Source organism: Manis pentadactyla, chromosome 10 (assembly GCF_030020395.1).
Source record: "Manis pentadactyla isolate mManPen7 chromosome 10, mManPen7.hap1, whole genome shotgun sequence".
Lineage (NCBI taxonomy): Eukaryota > Metazoa > Chordata > Mammalia > Pholidota > Manidae > Manis > Manis pentadactyla.
Genome location: NC_080028.1, coordinates 51,358,011 through 51,379,091, shown reverse-complemented (window position 1 = coordinate 51,379,091; position 21,081 = coordinate 51,358,011). Strand labels below are relative to the sequence as shown.

Sequence of the window (21,081 nt, the reverse complement as noted above, 5' to 3'; positions counted from 1 at the left end):
GAGTCTACTGCTGTTTTGTTCCTTCTGTTTTGCTTTGTTTTTATATTCTGCAAATAAGTGATATCACATTACATACTATTTAATAAGATAATGAGGAAGAAGAGCCATTAACAAAATAACAAAAATCAGTGTAAGTGCATAGCATCTAGGTAACCTTAACTGTTAAACACACTCAAATATAGTAGGAATTTTTTCCATATATTCTAATGCTATGATTTACTATTTAATGCAAAGGTAAAGAAGCTAAAGAGTCTCTGTTTAACTTCTGTATGTACAGTTTAGGGCAAATTAGTTTTGTATATTTCTGAAGAAGAAGTTAGGAACAGAAAATAAATTTCCCCTTTCAGGTTATTGTGCCATTAATCCTATTATCTGTGCCATCCTTTAATTCCAGAGCTGGAAACAAGATTGTTGAAATATTACCTGAACATCTGAAACAGTTTCAATCCCTTGAAACTTTGGACCTAAGCAGCAATGTTATTTCAGAGCTTAAAACTGCTCTTCCACCTCTACACCTCAAATATCTGTAAGTCAAGTTTTCTTTAACAAAAATCTTCACCCATGATGGAAATAGTCTTATAATTTAAAAATCAACTCTAAGATATAATGAACTCTGCCTGTTTTTTTTTTTACTGCTGATGGATCAAAAGATGTAAGTTTCTTATTGACTGTTAATTTGCTATAAACCCAAATAGCCACAATCTTCATTTTATTCTTATACTTTTGATTACAACAGATTAGACATCCTTTGTTAGAAAAACTCTATAGTGCTTCTTTTAAAAGAAATAATCAAAATTAAGCCACTACTGAGTTTGCTTATTAACAAGTGAATTTCATAAAAATTGGATAGGCATCTCTCACAAATTTTTGTAATCTTCAAATATTCCAGTCAGTCTTTTCTCAGCAATATGTGTGAATCATAGTCATTATTGGTCCACAAGGACCTGGAGAGTTAATTATTGTTAAGTGCCCACTGTTACAAATGAAGGTTGGGGTCTCCAGAGATTCCTTGTAATCCAGAGGCTTTACTTCTCACACACTTTTAAAATACGTGTACTTTACTTCCCAAAGAATCAGAGCGAGCAGCTCATCTTCAACCTTCCAACAGGTACATCAACAGCAACCGAGTCACATCAATGGAACCTGGATATTTCGACAATTTGGCCAACACTCTCCTGGTCCTGAAGCTGAATAGGAACCGCATCTCAGCTCTCCCACCCAAGATGTTTAAACTGCCCCAGCTGCAACACCTGTAAGTTAAAGGGCCTCTTGGATGCTATTTCCTCACCTCTTATAAACCTCTGGTGTCCGTCTACAAAAATCCACAATGTGCAAAAGGAGTTTAGAAGCAAGGTTGTGGCTGTCTTCTCTTTGAGAGCTGGAGTTGTAGAATCTCTGAATCGGGAAGAGTCTTAAAAAGTCCCCTAAATGCAGGCTCCTGCCTGACAAGGCCGGTTGGATTGTGAGCAGTGTAGTCACTGAACAGCCTCCACACAAGGGCTTCATTGTGCCACTGAAGAAATGGTGACTCTCAACAGCTGTTTTATGAGAGTAATACCGACAACTCCAGGAGGCTCTGATAGCTTAAGTGGCTGTAAAGAGCTGTCTCGTTAATAATGGTAGAGTGATCTCTGAACAGGCTCCTACAATACAATGGTTTTCAACCTTGGCTGCACGTTACAGACACTTGGGGAGCCTTTAAAAATCCTAATGCCCAGGCCACACCCTAGACCAATTATATTAGAACCTCTGGGGGTAAGACCCAGGCCTCAGTAACTTTTAAAACTCCCCAGGTGATTACAGCATACAACCAACGTTGAGAATGAATGCCTTAAAGAGAAAACATTAAACACACACGCACACAAATCGTGGAAGAGAGTAACTTTTCTAAGTCCAGATTGAACAGGATAAACTTGATGGCCCTGCTCCTCAGTAGACCTCATGTTTTAACATAACATTCAATATTCTCATTCTGGATAATTTAAAAACATACATTAATTTGTTTACTTCTTCTATACTGAGTGGACAACAGTTTAGAAATTAAAGTGGAGTCCAGTTTCAATATTTTATTACTCCAAAAATACATCATACATTTCAGAAGGAAATTCACACACTGCTGATAAGCTTGAAATTCTCAATAAAAATGTTTAGAAATTTAAAACATTCTATGTGATTTAATACTGTCTGGTTTAGCTATATTGTAGTAATATCACATTTTATTACTACCTCCAGAGTTTATCATATAAACTAACTCTTTAACTATAATATCCAATGCAGTGAACTGAACCGAAACAAGATTAAAAATGTAGATGGGCTCACATTCCAAGGGCTTGGTGCTCTGAAGTCTCTGAAAATGCAAAGAAATGGAGTAACAAAACTTATGGATGGAGCTTTTTGGGGGTTGAGCAACATGGAAATCTTGTAAGTGTTCCTACTCAGTACGATCCTGCCATGCTCAGGGACCATTCAATAGCTTTGATTTAAAGTCCTATGTTAAAATATCATAACTTACAACTTGATAATTTAATATCTGTTCTTTTAGGAAATATGACTGAAAATTTCTCAGTACATGGTATTTTTTGCTGATGTGTTTATGTAACAAAAGCCAAACATCTAGTAACAATAGGAATACGTAATAGGTTGTAATCGTGTCTTCTTTGAAGAGACTAGATAATGAACTTTGATCCTGTTCTGATTCTTCCTGTCCGTGTAGGCAGCTGGACCAAAACAACCTAACTGAGATAACCAAAGGCTGGCTTTATGGCTTGCTGATGCTGCAGGAGCTTCATCTCAGCCAGAACGCCATCAGCAGGATCAGCTCTGATGCCTGGGAGTTCTGCCAGAAGCTCAGCGAGCTGTGAGTTGCCTTTTGTCCTCATGTCTGAGAGCAGGGACCGTGTGCGGGAGCATGTGCTTCCTCCCACTGGTCTGTGAAACGTTCCTAACAGTTTCCAAGGTGACAGCTTTTTCACATGCCACCTCGTCATATTTTTGTTGTGACAACTTGAAGCCAACTCTGCTGTCTCAGTTCTGTGACACATGGGCGAAAGCACTGAGAGCTATTTTCAAATAGACAACATTTATTTTTTGTAATTACTGGGATTAGAGATAACGTGTACTTGAGTATTATTAAGAAGGTAGAGTTTTAAAATGAGGATTATTGTTGTTTACGTATATTATCTATTTCTTGGAAAATGAATCATTGGGTTGAATTGGAAAACTAGAGCTCTTATTTATTTTTTGTTCCTTTTTTCTTTACAGGGACCTAACTTTTAATCACTTATCAAGGTTAGATGATTCAAGCTTCCTGGGCCTAAGCTTACTAAATACACTGCACATTGGAAATAACAAAGTCAGCTACATTGCTGACTGTGCCTTCCGGGGGCTTTCCAGTCTAAAGACTTTGTAAGTTACACATTTTGCTCTCTGTACATAACCTAATTGGTTCCTAAATGTGCCCTCTTTTCTCCATACAGATTTCCTTTGTTGTGAAGGAAATGTGTACAGTCTCAGAAATAGTGTCTTATTCTTTCCCAGATCAATTTGATTAAAATAGGTCCACTTCATCCATATGTGTTCCTTAAAGGAATTAGGAAAGACAGTGATCAGATTGTTCTGTGATTATAGTCAGCCTCCATAGTATCTCCCAGAAGTTGGTAAACTGCTCAGAACGATACAGTTTTAAATCCACTCATTTTTCTTTATAAAAATACAGATTAAAATTACCCTGAGCAGAAGGATATTAAATGGGCAACAAAGGACGATGCCTGTGTATCACACCAGTTATGTCCAGACTTGATCTCTGTCCTGAAAGAAAGGAGAGGGTGGATTGCTTGACCTTTGAAAAATCTCTCAAATGTTAATGTTATGCAACGGACTGTTGATTTTTGCACTGTCAGAAACTTTTGCTCTGCTCACTGTTTGAGGCATTACATAATTGAAGGACATGCTGTGTGCTTTGGCGAACTCCCACTTGTGTGGTTGGAGCAGTGGTTTTAAAGTTTAATGTATTTTTCAGACTATTCAAGTCTTTGAGAATTAGTCATCTTGATAGAAGAATTAATAGGGCCAGAGTCAACTGTCCTGATTTGGGGCAGAAACTTAAAATGTGGTTGAGGGAGGAGGGCACGGTATAAGCCATTATGTTGGAGAAAGAGTTTTCTATTGTTCTGAAAGGGGTGGAGATGATGTGAGGAATTAGATGAAATTACTATAAATTGCATGCCACCTGGGTGGTGAGCTCCGCTCTCCACGCGCATGTCTAACGAGAATGCTTGTACCTTTTGTTAAGTATCTGGTACTAGTTTCAGCAATGTTCCTTTCTTTAGGGATTTGAAGAACAATGAAATTTCCTGGACTATTGAAGACATGAATGGTGCTTTCTCTGGGCTTGACAAACTGAGGCGGCTGTGAGTATGGTTTGCTTCCATATTCATCTTATACTCTGACCTGAACATTTTGCCTTAGTTGGAGTCAATTCTACAAGTTGACATTCTTAGAGAGTTTAGAAATAGGTGCTTAATCTGATTGCTATCCCTTGTCACATCTCCGAATGAGGGCTGTTCTGCAAGATGTGTATTAATTCACTTGTCTGGAGTGTTGCTGTTTCATTCAACACTTTGTATAGTATAACTTATTTTAACATTTAGATGAGAATTGTACATTGTTTTGAGTGTTCAGACCTTTAGGATTGTCATCGTGTAAAAGTTACTACAGCATTTTGAAGCTTTCACTGCCACAGGCACTTTTAAGTGGGATCCAGTATCCACTGATAATACTGAATAGGTTCCAAGTAATACAGATAAACCCATGCCAGTATTTAGCCATAAAATGGCTTTGTAGATGACCGAATTCTGTGTTTTAAGCGAATGGTTTTCAAGTCGAGTTCCATATAGCCCTAAACTTCTGTGGGTGGTGGAGGCATCCACAGGGATGGTGGGTAAAGAGAAAGTCTCCACTATTATCTGTTTTACTGGAGTTCTGAGACATTTACTTGAATACGTCTCTCCGTCTTCCTAAAATGAGTTTGAAAGTCACCGCTTTAAATTAACCGGCAGAGTGACTTTCCGAGTATCTATTTTGGCTGAGTTCTCTGCTGAATGCTTTGAAACCATGCTGAATTGTGTTATTGAAACAGATGGCATGGCTACACTTGTACAGGGTATATTGTTTATTGAAGAAAATAGAATTATTTACAGAAGGTTTAAATACTAACTCTTCATGAGAATTCCACCCCAAAATGGCTTTCATTAACTGATACCGTTTTTTCTTTCCCAGAATACTCCAGGGAAATCGGATTCGATCTATTACCAAAAAAGCTTTCACTGGTTTGGATGCATTAGAACACCTGTGAGTAGCTGGACTTTAGTTACCCTACAGGTAGTCTAATATGGTTATCTACTCACGTGTCATGAACAAGAAACTAGAATGTAATTTTGTCACTATCTTCTCAGTACTCTAAAGTATATTTACACATCTGCTTATCTTCTCCTTACCTACCTAACTGTAAATATATCTGTAACAGAAGTATACAGGTATATACTTTTACCCTTGTGTTTAAGGACATTGTGACATATCACTATTGAGTTTTATTTTAGTTATTTTCTAGTGCTGATATATTTAACTTTTTAAAAAACTATCATATATTGTGTGCCCTCCATGTCAGGTGTTGTGTGGGTATTTTTATATATTGTCTCATTTAATCACAAAACTGTTCAGCAGCTATTATCTTTATTTTTCACTAAAGAAGTAGACATTCTGAGTATTCATTGATTCCATTGAACAGTTACAGGAAGGTGACTTGGACTTTAAAGATCAAAAAAGACAATTTCCCACAGTTCTTAAGAGCGACACTAAGAGGGTATTAACCCTACTTTGAGAAGTTTGGCTAGTTTGTTGTTGACTTCACTTAATTATAAAATATACAACCCATTTAAACCTCCCCCTTTTTTCTTTTGCTTGTTCTTTTTTTCTGCTGACTCACCAGCTAGCAGCTAGCAGAAGCAGAACTGAACCCTGGGGAGCCTCTGCCTTCACAGTGTCCTTGTATCACACTAGCCTTCCCTGTCTCTGCACCACCTTCCTTAGTGACTCCTGGTAGATGTTCTTGAAATGATATTTAGGGACTCAGGTATTTTCAGCTGTGAGGAGAGCAAGCTAGCCAGCCTTCATAGGAGTCAGAACCTTCACAAGCACCAAACCAACCAGCACCCTACAACCACAGGTACATGTTTTTTACTTGCACAGTAAAAGTGCAAAGTAATGTAAAATATGTTTGCTTAACTATTAAGGAATTTTTGTAGCCAAAAGCTTTAATAGCTATTAACTTGGACAGAGAAGCTATAATTTAAAATAGATGTTTGGCTTGCACCCTCATTTGTGCTGTGGGTTGAGTGTAAGATGCAGCCACTCCCCGTGGACTGCTTTGTCCTTGTCCTCCGACTTTCTGTTAGTTTGTGGGAGACTGGGCTTGCTCGCCCTGCTGACAGTGTGGCAGTTCTGTTTGTAGGAGGATTCTGCAAAGCAGAATTTGGAAGGGCAGACCAGTGTTGCTGGACTTCCTGAAATAAATTATTTTCAAAGGGAAACTAGCCAAAAGGGTTTGTCATCTGACCCATTCCATTTCTGGGAAAGTGGAATTAGTGGATGAGTGGAGTATTAACTCTGCTTCACTTTCCAAACCTTCTCAACTCTCCCAGCCTCTTTCTCTGCCTCTGTTTGGTACCTTCATCTGTCTTCTGTTGCCACTTGTCTCATTTAGAACATCTTTTGTGTGTTCTGTGCCCATAAAGAAGGACAGGGTAGTTATTGTAGATGGTACTTTAATTCAAACTGCTTATAAGTACTAATTAAAAATAAAACTTGCCAGAATATTCTCTCATTTTGTAAATGTCCCACTTTAAGTGTTTGTTTTAGCAAGTGCATCTTGTCTGAACACCTTACTGTCTCCACAGTAGTGAGTTATGTGTGGCCAAATAGGCTAGTGACTTGGAGCATAGGTTGTGAAATAGAAAATAATTGAGTTCAAATCTTATTTGCCCCTTTGATGCTGAGCAAGGTAAGTACTACTGTCTCTTTTGGTTACTGTGAGGATTAAGTGTAATAATATGTAAGTGTAAATCACTTAACATGGTGTATATCATAGAAACTATTCTAGACATGATTTTTGAAGGCATAACTCTGAGGAGTTTTATTTGTGTGTTCAAAAGTTACTATTGGTTACTAATTTGAATAATGGGAAATACAATAAAATAATACAGAACAGCTCAGGCCTTATAAGTCAAGTGACCTCTAAGTGATGATGTAAAGTGAGTCTCACCGTAACAGAGCCTCTGTACAGATGGCCTCGCTCTTCAGTCGGGCTTCCTATTGGGTTCTTCTGTAGTGGTCCTATTTGTGCATTCCCACACATAGAGTATTTGTTTGGTGAATGGAATGGGCAGTGTAGGCCCAACTTCCGCCTGAAGGATTGCAATGACCATATCTCACTCTCACATATTTGATTTGGTTGGTTGTTTTTTTTTTCAGAGACCTGACTGACAATGCAATCATGTCATTACAAGGCAATGCCTTCTCACAGATGAAGAAACTTCAACAATTGTAAGCTTTTCTCTTCCTTCCAAGAGTTTCAAATAAAACATAGAGGGGGAACCTGTCATGGGGTTGATATCATTCCAGATTACGTGATTATAAAAAGCGTCCAGCACATTATTAACATTACTTAATGTTGATACCAGAAAGCAAACAGAGTTGGTCCCTTTTTCTTTCTGTGACGAATTTGAGATCTAAATTTGGTGGGACCTAATCATAGTAAAGAATTTTTAGTATTAAGCTATTTTTGATGTATGAGCCCTTCTATCTCAATAGGTCAATAAGAACAAAATGTTACCAAAAAAAAGTGATGCTAGTTGTGTTTCTTGCATTTTAAGATGGGCTGTAGAATATTTATTGCATGGGATGTCTGTATTTGGTTTCCACATTCATCACTTTGTTAATATTTACTTGAGTTTGGTTTACTTGTAGAAATCTGCGATTCATACAAAACAAATTGAATGTAATTACTCTCCTCAGGCATTTAAATACATCAAGCCTTTTGTGTGATTGCCAATTAAAATGGCTCCCTCAGTGGGTGGCGGAAAACAACTTCCAGAGCTTCATAAATGCCAGTTGTGCCCATCCTCAGCTGCTAAAAGGAAGAAGTATTTTTGCTGTTAGCCCAGATGGCTTTGTGTGTGGTGAGTATGAGTCTTAACCTTTGCCTTCTGTTCATTCTTTTTTTTCTCTCCATTTGGTTTTGAATAAATGTGCGTTCTCTTAATAAAACTTTATTTCTGCTGAGGTAGATGAAAATGGATCTGTAGTTTGCTGATTATTTTAATTTTAGAGATGAAAAGAGTTTTCTAAAATTTATTCATCTTTGTTTTGGCATCAGGTGGTTTGGTGGAAAGAGGATTCTATCTTGGGAGAATTGAAGGAGAGTTACAGCCCTTCCACTTAACCAAATTCCCTAAATCTCAGTCTCTGCCTCTATGAAATGGGAGTTCTGTCTGCTCTTCCCAACTTGAGGGGTTCTTGGAGATGTGGAAGAGCTCAGTACAGAGACTGAGCTGACCCTGCATAAATGCTATTTATGTGGAGTACAAAGAGAAAATTATTAGCTGGTGATTTATAGGCTGCTAAAAATTATATTGTTGATGGGTAAAGCAACAGGTAACAAAGACTTTGAATTTATTGTAAGTAAATTTAAGATTTGTTGTTTTAGCATCCAGGAATCTCAGCATTAGAAGAAATCTGCTTCCCCAAATGTCACATAGCTAGTTAGTAGTCTAGATCAAAAGCCCAACTTTTCATCTTCCTGGTTCGGTGTTCTGTCTGCTACACTGCAGTGCTGTGTACAACTCACTGCCATGGAGACCTTTGTAAACACAAATGTGCATATATATAGAACATGTCATCATATTTAAATTTTAGCATGTTTGCTCAGATACTACAGAACCTAATTTCACATTGGCCTTAAAAATGTATTGAAAATTGCTTTGCCTACTATTGTTTAGTTAAGTATAAGAAAAATATTTTTTTAGATTGGAGCATTAACCAGTGCCAACAGTTTCTAGAAATAAAATGTCTGATGTGGCTTTTGAATCTAAATAAGCTTTTGGCATTCATCTATAAGGGCCTGAGCTATGCCTTTCCCATGGCCCTTATTTCACAGTCTCTAGGACTAAGAGACGAACTTTTACTTTGAAACATACATATATGGTATCCATAGATTTTTCACTCCCTCCATTGTGAATCCAAACATTGATTTTCTAGATGAGAATTTTAGAATAATTATACAAAAGAAGAAACTATCTTGATTAGTTCTGGCATTGGCGCTTCCCCGACATTCCATTCACATACATTCTAGTTATTTTTTAGAGTACCCAAATAATACATTTGGTCTAATCTGTTTCCTTCTGGATTTGGACCATCTCTGAGAAACTAAAGTTCAGAAAGGTAACTTTTCTAAAAAGTAACAGAACTAAAAATAACTGTTTGCAATGAAAGAGTTACTTAGCTCTAATTATAATGTGGCTCTGACAGAGTAGCACAGCAGCCTGATTGATTGTCCTCCCTAAACTCCAGGGGGAAGCCAGTCTCACACTGAGTTTTGGAGATGCTTTTTCTTCTGCTATAGCATTATTTTTTCTGCTCTTCAATAAGGGTTCTGTTTTTGGTAAATGGGGTGTTGATTGCTGTCTTTAGTTATGCTGCCATTGATGTTTTACTGCTACTTTGTGGAGAGCATGGGAAAAATTGTAGTTCCTACTAGTACTACTTAAAGATGATCCATCAGTCTGGAATTTTCTTGACTTATTTCCTCTTATATTTATATTTAAAAAGGCACAAGGGGTCTAGAATAAACCATATTCCAAAACACAGTCTCCTCTCAGCTAAAAATTGATAAATATGTCTCAGTCTCTATTTGATGTGAACAAATTACTTTATAAACACTCACCCAGGCTGTCATTTCAACACTGGGACTGCTAGTCCATCTGTGAAATACACAAAGGGTGAAACCTAAGCCACTGTTTGTTTTGAGTTTCATATTGTTCACATCTGAGTAGCATTTGGACTCTCAAGCCTTCAAATTGTTTTGTTTTCTCCTCTCTGTTTTGAACAGATGATTTTCCTAAACCCCAGATCACGGTTCAGCCAGAAACACAGTCGGCAATAAAAGGATCCAATTTGAGTTTTATCTGCTCGGCTGCCAGCAGCAGCGATTCTCCAATGACTTTTGCTTGGAAAAAAGACAATGAACTATTGCATGATGCTGAAATGGAAAATTATGCACACCTCCGGGCACACGGTGGCGAGGTGATGGAGTACACCACCATCCTTCGGCTGCACAGCGTGGAATTTGCCAGTGAAGGGAAATACCAGTGTGTCATCTCCAATCACTTTGGGTCATCCTACTCTGTCAAAGCCAAGCTTACAGTAAATAGTATGTAACCTGACTTCCCTTTGCATTTAAAGATACCTTTAGAAACAGAAAGTACCTGATTACCTCTTCTCTTATGCCTAACCCTGTCCTGTGCTCCCATCATTCTCCACTTAACGCTTTCACTCCCTCTCACTCCACAAAATTAAGACTCTTGGTCATTTGTATCTAAGCAAGCAATTATTGTGTTGAAGACAATGTACTTAGTATGGTGGGTTTAACAAAGAGATGAACCAGATACTCTGCTCTTTGGGCGTACTCAATGTACTAGTCTGATGTGGGAGGCCATAAAGTACAGTGTGAAAGCATACTGCCTCTAACTCTGGCTTTGCATCCTGCCACTCCTGCATATAGCTGTGTGACTTAGCAAGTTATTTAACCTCTCTGTGCTTCCATTTCCACATCTTTCAATTAGGAATAGTAGAACCTACCTTACAGATGTATGATAGTCATTAGTAAAATCATTTGTATGAAGGACTTAGAATACCTGGAATACAGTAAGTGCTCAATAAATGCAGTAAGTCTCAGCTGCTGTCATAAAAGTATATCACTGTTTGCTTTGTGTAGCAGAGATACAGTTCTATGATAGGATCCTTACCACTTTATCATTTAATCATTTGTATTTTCCATGGTGGAAGAGTTTATGATTCATTAATGCATTCTTTCAACAAATGGCTGCTGAGACCTGACACATAGGGCAATTTTGAGTTTAAAACTGTAGGACAAAACATACATCTAAAGTCATAAACTCTTAGAGCCAGAAGGGACTTAAAAGAATAAAAGGGTAAAGTGAATGGTAGTCAGGGTACAAGAGATTAGTTGATATGCCCAAGATCTCACATATAATTACTAAGGAAACAAAAAGTAACAGAAAATAGCAGAAAGGCCTTCAGTCTGAAGATGGGCTACCTGTGTTTTGTTCTGACTCCATCCTTCTGAGCCTGTGAAGAGCTCACCTAATCTCTCCATCTCCACTTCAGATCACTTGTCTTGCAAATAGAAGTAACCCCTGCCTTGCTTGTGTCAGATACATTTGTATGTATTTGCAAATGAAAGGATGAAAATGAACCTCTATCACTCCACAGCAGTGATGCCCATGTTGTTCTGATTTCAGTGCTTCCTTCGTTCACCAAGACCCCCATGGACCTGACCATCCGGGCTGGAGCCATGGCACGCTTGGAGTGTGCTGCCCTGGGGCACCCAGCTCCACAGATAGCCTGGCAGAAGGATGGGGGCACAGACTTCCCTGCTGCACGGGAGAGACGCATGCATGTTATGCCTGAGGATGACGTGTTCTTTATCGTGGATGTGAAGATAGAAGACATCGGGGTGTATAGCTGCACAGCTCAGAACAGTGCAGGGAGCATTTCTGCAAATGCAACTCTGACTGTCCTCGGTAAGTGGGTACTTACAGATCCTGTGGTATAAATTAGACTTGACAATACTAGCTCATCCAAAGGCCCTACATGTCCACGTTTTGAGGGTGAGAGATGACTTGCAGACACTGTCCTTCCCTGGAGAGAACAAATGGCTTCTCAAAAGCATTGAAATGGGAGTGCAGTATGTCTCCAAGTCTGTGGCCAATGTGATGAGTCTGCTCCCCTCTTTCAAGGAGAGGGAAAATAAATGCTCTAATGCTTTCCCTTTGTCAGGAATTACCTTCCCTTACTCTTCCTAATGGTCAGTCTCCACCACTTGTCTTAACACTTAAAGAATATGTGAGAAAATAAACATAGGAACAAATGGGGAAAGACCTATTTTCTCTGGTTACCATACCCTCAGGGCACCAGAGTTTGTCTTTTATCTTTTACCTAAACAGATGCTTTTAGAAAACATGAACATTAATCATACGTGTATCTTCAAAAGAGTTAAAGTAACCTATGAATGCCAAGTAATAAAAATAAATTATTTTCCACATTATAATACAGGCCTAGACATCTAGCACTAGAAAGTTTCCCTTTAAAAATTTAAACATTCTGATTTTTTCCAACACACCCTTGTCTGAAATTATTTCCATGCATTTTTTATTTCTAAAAAATTTAACTAAAATGTTTTATTTTGCCCCCTTCCACCATTCCCCAACCTCAACAAAATTGAGGGAGTTTAAGACCAAAAAAATAGTAAAGTTTATCCTCAACTGATGTTCTAAATCTAAGTAAATGCTAGCCAAACAATGAAATGAAATCGTAAACGTGGTATACATGTTAGGCATTTAAAGAAGTATTAAGCGGTGGGAGGATGCGGACTAGGTCCAGTTTGAACTCAAGTGCTGGGTCTCATGGGCACAAACCCAACTTCATCAAGGAGCTGAAAGCCTGACTTGTCGCTGCAGAAACACCATCGTTCTTACGGCCACTGTTGGACCGAACCGTCACCAAGGGGGAAACGGCCGTCCTACAGTGCATCGCTGGAGGCAGCCCTCCTCCCAGGTTGAACTGGACCAAGGATGACAGCCCCTTGGTGGCCACCGAAAGGCACTTTTTTGCAGCAGGCCATCAGCTCCTGATCATCGTGGACTCTGACGTCAGTGATGCCGGGAAATACACATGTGAAATGTCCAACACCCTCGGCACTGAGAGAGGCAACGTGCGCCTCAGCGTGGTCCCCACTCCGACCTGCGACTCCCCTCAGGTGACTGCCTCGTCGCTAGGTGACGACGGATGGGCCACCGTGGGCGTCGTGATCATCGCAGTAGTTTGCTGTGTGGTAGGCACGTCGCTTGTGTGGGTGGTCATCATATACCACACCAGGCGCAGGAGCGAGGACTGCAGCATCACCAACACAGGTGTGTAAACGACTGGGCGCAGCAGTTGTGCATTTGATCCCACGGTAGTTTTATTCTGGAATGTGAGCCTTTCAGTCTGAGGCTGTGTCGGAAGGGTGACTTGTGTGTTTCAAGCTGCAGAAATAAGGCTAGCTAAAAATAACACCCCAGCCCAAAAAACAGCTGACATTTAAACATTAATACTTTTCGCAAAACCTCATCAGAATACCCTGTGAGATGTGAAACAGTGCAGCTCCTTCACGAGATGGTGATGAAGAATCAGGAACAGCCTTTCAGTTACAAGGCTTAGCACTCTGCTGTGGTTTGTTCTTTGTCCCACGTGTGCAAATATACATGAGTGTGCAAAGACATATACATCTAGAGAGGATTCAAGTTATTGGTGGGAGAAGGGGCTATGACTTGTGTAATAATGTGCAAACTCCTGTATCACTGAATAACACGAAGTTGACAATGAACATGGCAGAACCCCAGCTTAATCCAAGAGTTTAGATACTACCCTGTGAAAGTTCCTAAGCCTTTTCAAAAACAAAACATTTGTTTTTGAAATTTTGAAGAGGCATCCCATAGGCAATAGAGTAAAAAATCAGCTCACACTTCCTAAAACAGCAGAGCCCTGATTTGCACAGTGAAGATAGTTTTGCAGGAGTAAATTTATCTGATTTGTACAGAAACCAAAACAGTATATACCATTCATCAGGGAAGTCTGTGGAGCATTTATGATCATTCTTGGTTATTAGAATGCCGTTGTTTGATTATAGATGAGACCAACTTGCCAGCAGATATCCCTAGTTATCTGTCATCTCAGGGAACATTAGCTGACAGGCAGGACGGGTACATCTCAGAAAGTGGAAGCCATCACCAGTTCGTCTCTTCTTCAGGAGGTGGATTTTTCCTACCACAACACGACAGTAATGGTAAGTGTTTAAAATGAGCATGTAGCTGTTTTGAAATAAGCTGATGGAAGGCTCAATTGCAATATTAATTTTCATAAGAAACTGATACACTCAAATTTAAGAACTGGCCAAAGATCACTTGCAAAGCTGAAATTAAATAGTTTTATGCCCTTCTCTTAAATACTAGAAAAATCTTTGCTTCTAACAACAAAAGAAGACAAGTAGGTTAATTAAAATTTAATTTTTCCATGCAATATCGTATTTCCTTTATGTTGTAAATGCTCTTTGACCCTGAATGTTCTCCTGACTTAAATATCATTAACTGATTTCATGCATGGTCTTAAAAGCGAGATGATTTAAAATCATTCTGTTAAATCTAATTCTACCTCTTGCATTAAGAACTGTATAGTTTCCTTTGGTTTCTGATAGTTTCTTCATTATGGAATAATAATGGAGGCAGCATAATACAAGAGCACAGTCTTAGTTCAACACCCCCTTTGGATGGTCCCTGTGTATCCTTGGGCTTCCCTATTAGGTTGTTCTGAATTAAGTACTATTAGGTGCTAGTACTTACCTATTAGATTGTTATGAAAATTAAAGGAAGTGATAATGGAATACTGCATGGCGCTTGGCACCTGTTAAGGGATCAACAAGTGGAAGTCATTGACTTTATTTTCAAATACTTTACCCAATCTTTCCCACAAGCATTTATTGTGTGTCTGCTATGTGGTGGACTCCGTAGTTAGGAAGGAAGAGTATTTATTTCCAGTCTCACAGTATAGCCAGTAGTGAGACAAAAAATTCAACAAATAATTGCAAAGTGCTTGGCAAGGCAATGATAGAGGATATAGAGATAGAAAGGAAGATTTAAACTTGGATGTTCTGGTTAGACTCATTTGGGAGCAAGAGCAGTTCCAAGCTTGTTCAAATGTAGCAGGATTTACTCAAAAGACTTCTGCACAGGTCTGATGGGACAGAAGTGGAGCATAATAATGCTGTGCCCCTTGGAAGCTGGTGCTAAGAGACTGGTCCACTCTCAGAGCCTCTTTACTGAGTCACATTCTGCCTGTTTGCTTCTCTCTGAGCCACCACCCACCCTCTGCCTGCCCAGTTCCTGCTTCCCAGACACGTGGCCCATCCTAGCATCTCCACCCCTTGCAATCTCTCTTATTCTTCAACTTCTGTGTCCGTTACTAACTGCCATTTAATTTCTGGGTGGTTTAGCTCAGATAATCACAGTGGAATTTTTTTTTTTTTCTTTTTTTTGGCTGAGCTCACCTTGGAGCTGGGCTTTAAGAGGTAATTGATTAAGTGCCACTCCCTGGTTCTGGTCATCTGTGACATTCTAGAGGAAGGGGGCAGTGCTGATGGCATCATGCAGTTCAGACTGACTGCTGCGGCCATAGTGCCTCTACATAGATCAGTTTCCATGGAAACCAGGTGGAGCCAGCAGCCAGGTTGCCACATCAAGTATAGTGGTTAATCAAGTCATCCTTCAGTAAGATGTCAACTACTAATCCGTAGGCCTCAGTCAATTATTTAAAATCCCTACTGTAAATTTCTGCAATTATTTTCTTTTATGTGATATCCTATCTAAAATTTTCAGCCATAAATATGGAAACTGCCAAAAATGGAAAGAATATTGAATGGTACTTGAATAAAATTGGTTCAGTGACTGAGATATGTTTTAAAGGAACATGCCACATTGACAACAGCAGTGAAGCTGATGTGGAACTTGTCACGGATCCATTCCTTTGTCCCTTTCTGGGATCCTCAGGCCCTATGTATTTGAAGGGAAATGTGTATGGCTCAGATCCCTTTGAAGCCTGTCATACAGGTATGTGGTTTTCTTATATCCGTTCTGTTCTGTTTTCTGGAGAGACTTCTAGAAGCACTAATTGTGTCTCCTCCTGATCTTGTCTCCAAATGAAAAAGGCTATGGTCCTGACCCAAGAACAGCACTAACGGACCACTGTGAGGCCAGTTACATGATGACAAAGGAGTGCTGCCCATGCCCACATCCTTCGGAAGAGCCCTGTGGACAGAGGGTCAGGGAGACAGGGTGGCCTTCACACGGGAGGAGGTTCATCAGCGCTACTTACTCCCAAGACGAAGCACCGAGAACAAAAAGTTTGTGTCTAAACAAGTCATCTTTAGATTTTAGTCCAAGTCCAGAGCCAGCACCAGTCACTTCAAGTAATTCTTTCATGGGTAAGTTTATTACATTGTTAGACAGCTTGACTCAGGACCCGTAATCCAAGTTGCATGTGGGAGAGCAGTGAGAGCTCTGAATCTCAAACTGTGAAAAATGAGTTCCTGCTTTTTTTATTCTTTTTTTTTGTAATGATACCGTCAGTATCCTGTAATGATACTGATCCTATTAGTATACATGTTTCTAAGGGCAAAGCAGACATGGGAGATTTTACTTGATTGTGGATTTATTCCATAACTAAGCCTCAGGCTTGCTGTGTAACACTGTGTGTGGCATCGTCTAGAAGACAAGTTTTGGGAATGACTTAGTAGCTCACTCTGTCAGCCATGTGGAAAAAGTGGTTTAGGGTACAACAGCCTTTGGGGTGGAGTTGTGTGCACTGCGTGATTGTGGTTTGGGATGTCTGGTGGCTTATAACTGAACCCACACTCAGAGGGTAGCTGACGTCCTACCTGGAAACAACTGCTCATCAGCCAAGTTGGCTACTTTAGGCAAAAGAGACCATCCAAGCCTTGCAGCCCACGCTGCTGGTGGGAGACACAGGCTGGCACCAAAATTTGTGTGTAGATTTTTTAGTCTAGTGCATGGCACAGTGGCACGGAGGAACTGAGATCATCTTTTTACAAGACGGAGATATGGAAAAATGAACCACCACTTGTCTTGTTTTTTAAAAACTAGAATTTTTAAATATTTTACCCAGCTTTTAAGAAATTTTTTTTGTCATAGTATGATTATTTTTAGTCCTTATTGAAAAAATGAAAGTAATGTATTTTGTAAGACTGAGGCAAGAATTTGAGTCAACTGAATAATATTTTGCTACTAAAGAAGAAAGGGCAAGACATAAGAATTATTATAGAGAAGCTTTCTATATTCAGGTACAATTTACTTGTACATTACCATCCAAATGCCTTCTGTGGAGAATATTGGACTCTCAAGTGGGAAAGCTAGGATTTGGGAGAAGTGATATTGGGGAACTTCATTGCCCAATGCTTAGTATTACTGTAAGTTATGAAGAATGGTAAAGAATGGTGCATGTACTCAGTGGCTATATAAAAGGAGTGCAGAAACTCTCTGCCCCATTCTGCAAGTTCTTTCTCTGTCAGAGATAGACATACACTGATACCATTATATGGACTTGTAGAAAATACTTCCTAATATTTATGGGGTAAGATACTCCTTCTTTTGAAATGTGTCTTGATTTACGTACTAGCGAAAGGACCCACATGCTCAAGGGGTTTTTCTTTCAGGAACATTTGGAAAGCCTCTGAGGAGACCGCACCTGGATGCTTGGCCTGGCTTCGGGCAGCCATCCGGTTGTCAGCCAAGAGCCTTTCACTTGAAAGCTCATTCTTCCCCACACTTGGACTCCGAGTCAGAGGAAGATGGGAAAGAGAGGACAGATTTTCATCAAGAAAATCACACATGTACGTATAAACAGACCATAGAAAACCACAGGACTCCAAATTTTCAGTCTTATGACTTGGACACATAGGCTGAATGGAACCAAAGAAGAGTTCTAACATACTACCTCAAGTGGACTTTTATTTAAAAGAGAATCCTATGTTTTTAAATGGATTTAGGAATTTTAAAAGATAAAATGTCTTATTTATACAGATGGACACAATTACAAGAAGTTATAAAAATTTTATACGGGGAGAACCTTTCATATAAGAATACCTTTTAAAACTATTTTATAACTTTTATGCAAAAGTTCTTATGTAAATTAATGGTATAAATACATGACTATTTTATGTATTTTTATAATGCCAGAATTCTTTTTATTGAAAATGAGTACTAAAAGCATTTTAAAGAATACCCGTCTTGTCCCTTTTTTGAATAGAGGTCACTTCATTTTATTTTGCACATTACATTTAATAAGATGTATAATTTTGATCCCAGGTCCCATCTGTACAATAATAATTTTTACTGTTTCAACACATTTTAAAAGACTTAATTATTTCATATTATCACATCTCAAATTGATGAAAATAATACTTAGCACATTAAAATATGAGCAAAACATGACCGTTCCGCCTGCCTCCCAGGGTTGTAATACAGACTCAAATCAGATTAGTGTATGTGAAAGCATACTGTAAACAAGAAGAGCTACAAGGATTCGAGGTACATCAATTTATTCCTCTGCAAACAAAAGATTTGCTACAGTCTGGTGGGATACAGTACAACTGCTCAGGCTGTGTTTCCTGAGTGATAATAATGCCTTATGTGGTCTAATGCCTTCTGCTTTTCTGAAGAGCTCCCCATTTACCACCCCTTTAGTTATAAGAGGAGAGTGGTTTATTGTACATTTCTGTAGTTAAAATGGCAATAGCAAAGGTGCATTCTCATCCACGGTCCAGGTTATTAGGGGGATGCTGGTATAATTCTTGGCTCTTCTCACTGGTTTTCTGCTGGATGAGCAGTTCTTAGAGAAAAGATACTTTTTTGGTATTCTGCAGCATTCTTTAAGAATTAAAATATTTTCTTATTCTGGCTATCATGGCTCTACTTGTCAAAAACAATATCAAATCTGTTACTTAAATATAATACTATTTAAAATACTTGTTTTTAGGTGAAAATGTCATAAGACACATATATACACAAAGAAATGAATACAGTAATTTCAAAATTAAGTGACATAGTTTGCAGTAATTGAATGAAATAAAATTAAGTTTAATAATTCAGATGATACAATAGAATTTTTTGTTTATTAAATCCTTGTTCACATCTGTAGCTAAAAACAAAAACAAAAAAACTTGTCCAAGATAAATTGTCATGGAAGGAGTTAATACAGGACATTAAGCTTTAAAATCCAACCTGCTGAAGGTATGAATTAATGTCATTGTTAATTCTTTGAACTAAATTGAAAACATACTGGAGAAGCAGATTCTTCTCAGAGGATATGTTTGGGGTCAAGTTTTCCTGCTTATTGCGTTTGGAATTTTGTTGGTGAGCCAGAAGCCTGGAACCCAGATTGCAGACAGATTTTCCTCCTTTAATTCAGACACCAAAGTCCAAGATGGGAAGTTGACACCTTTCCTTGGACCACCAGTGACTACAGAGAAGTGACTTTGTATGCTTTGACTTTACGTTAATTGCCAGATTTCGAAATCTTACTGTTAATTTGTCCTCATTATTGCCAGATAGGATACAATTATTGATAGGGGCCTATTCTATAACTATGAACTTTCTTTTAAAGAATTTAATTTTTGAAGACTTCAGCACAAAGGTTTAAATCATTAATATCTGAAATTCAAAAATTAGATTCACTCTACATTAATAAGATTTTTCTCTTACTCTGCTTGTGTGCTGAAACTTACAGATTTCATATCATCTTAGCTGTCTGGAGAAACAGGAGCAGCTCAGTGTCTGACATTTTCAGGAAAAGCATCTGTACTTTGAGACCTCCATACTGAATTAATGAAATGAATTTACAAGGTATTAAGATGTCCTAAAATAACATAAACTTAAGGAAAAAATACAGATAAATAACTCATTTGACATATTTATGAGGAGGAAAACTTAAAATTTTCAGTTTAATCTTTCTATTCTGATACAAGACCAATTCATATAGTACATATCTTAATAGATGTTTGTACAACTTTTGTACTGTTTCTTTTAATTTCATTATTGATGCTAATACTAAGATACTGTTTATAATTTATTTTTTAGGTACTGGGGGAGAATTATTCCTTAATTATGGCAACCAAAAATTTTACCAGTTAAATTTCTGTGGAACATTCACAGTTTATTTTCACAATGTTCCTGCAGAAAGAAAACAAAATAAAGTCAATGGCACTCTTTTTAAATACTTGATAGAAAAGAGGGAGATGATCTGGTACTGTACACACTTGAAGGGTTTTAATCCTTTTGATTTAATGTGACTGATAGGAAGTGATTTATAACCAGTATTACAGTAGATATGCTACAGTGGTATTTTTCAAAGAGAATGAGAACCAAATGGTATTGCAGGATACCTTCTGTGCCCCTCCCACTCCTGAAACCTGCAGTGATTGGGCTTGTGTAATAGGATAATTTAGAGCTCAATATTTTTAAGACAGCATTCTGTTAACACATGATTAGCACAATTTCCTGCTAAAAAAGCTACCAGAGTCTTCAAAGAGAGGGTACAGTTTCTTCACAAATAATTTCAGTATTCCAAATATCCAGTTACCAGAACTTACTTTTCCGTGAATCATTTCTTAAGTGTATGAGAAGAAACAGTTTTGAGATGTTTCAGATTTGACCAGAAATGACACAGAGTTATTTTAGTTGGTATTTTCTTTTAACAGAGAAGAGGATTTGCCCACATATGTTTACTGAATTACCCCAATATTTTGGGCCATTTCTTTTTTTGAGAAATCTGATACTGGTTGGGTATCTTTTAATAAAGATGTTTAATTGTACTTGAGGTATATTATCAAGATAAAACATACATCAGTGTCTATATTATAGATTGAAATGTATATACTTTATCAAATATATTCTTACTGTTATAAGATATTGCAAGTTCATTTGCCATTCCTATTTAGTGTCAAAGATCTGAATTTTATATCCTGAAATCCATATCCTCCCATATGATGATTGATATCCATGAACACAAGAAATTATAACCAATATTCACATGTAGTTTTTTTTAGAATTAAATTTTTTGAACTAAAGAAATTTTGAGACTACATTTTAAACAATAAGGCAATTCAATTCACAAGTTACA

General features: G+C 38.2%; 1 protein-coding gene across 2 annotated transcripts in view; it reads left to right on the top strand.

The window, feature by feature from the left end:
* The window catches only part of LRIG3 (leucine rich repeats and immunoglobulin like domains 3), a 44,519-nt gene extending 26,334 nt beyond the window's left edge, over window positions 1–18,185 (top strand). The window contains exons 4-19 of one of the 2 annotated variants that reach the window (XM_036894891.2): window positions 395–526; window positions 1,109–1,252; window positions 2,278–2,421; window positions 2,714–2,857; window positions 3,262–3,405; window positions 4,329–4,409; window positions 5,278–5,349; window positions 7,528–7,599; window positions 8,071–8,234; window positions 10,163–10,483; window positions 11,595–11,876; window positions 12,813–13,265; window positions 14,024–14,179; window positions 15,765–15,995; window positions 16,094–16,369; window positions 17,618–18,185. In XM_036894891.2, coding sequence (XP_036750786.2) covers window positions 395–526; window positions 1,109–1,252; window positions 2,278–2,421; window positions 2,714–2,857; window positions 3,262–3,405; window positions 4,329–4,409; window positions 5,278–5,349; window positions 7,528–7,599; window positions 8,071–8,234; window positions 10,163–10,483; window positions 11,595–11,876; window positions 12,813–13,265; window positions 14,024–14,179; window positions 15,765–15,995; window positions 16,094–16,369; window positions 17,618–17,862 — 3,061 coding nt within the window. In that variant the 3' untranslated portion in view covers window positions 17,863–18,185. The remainder of the gene's footprint in view (window positions 1–394; window positions 527–1,108; window positions 1,253–2,277; window positions 2,422–2,713; window positions 2,858–3,261; window positions 3,406–4,328; window positions 4,410–5,277; window positions 5,350–7,527; window positions 7,600–8,070; window positions 8,235–10,162; window positions 10,484–11,594; window positions 11,877–12,812; window positions 13,266–14,023; window positions 14,180–15,764; window positions 15,996–16,093; window positions 16,370–17,617) is intronic. The other variant, XM_036894892.2, reaches the window with a different exon arrangement.
* Window positions 18,186–21,081: the final 2,896 nt, after the last annotated feature.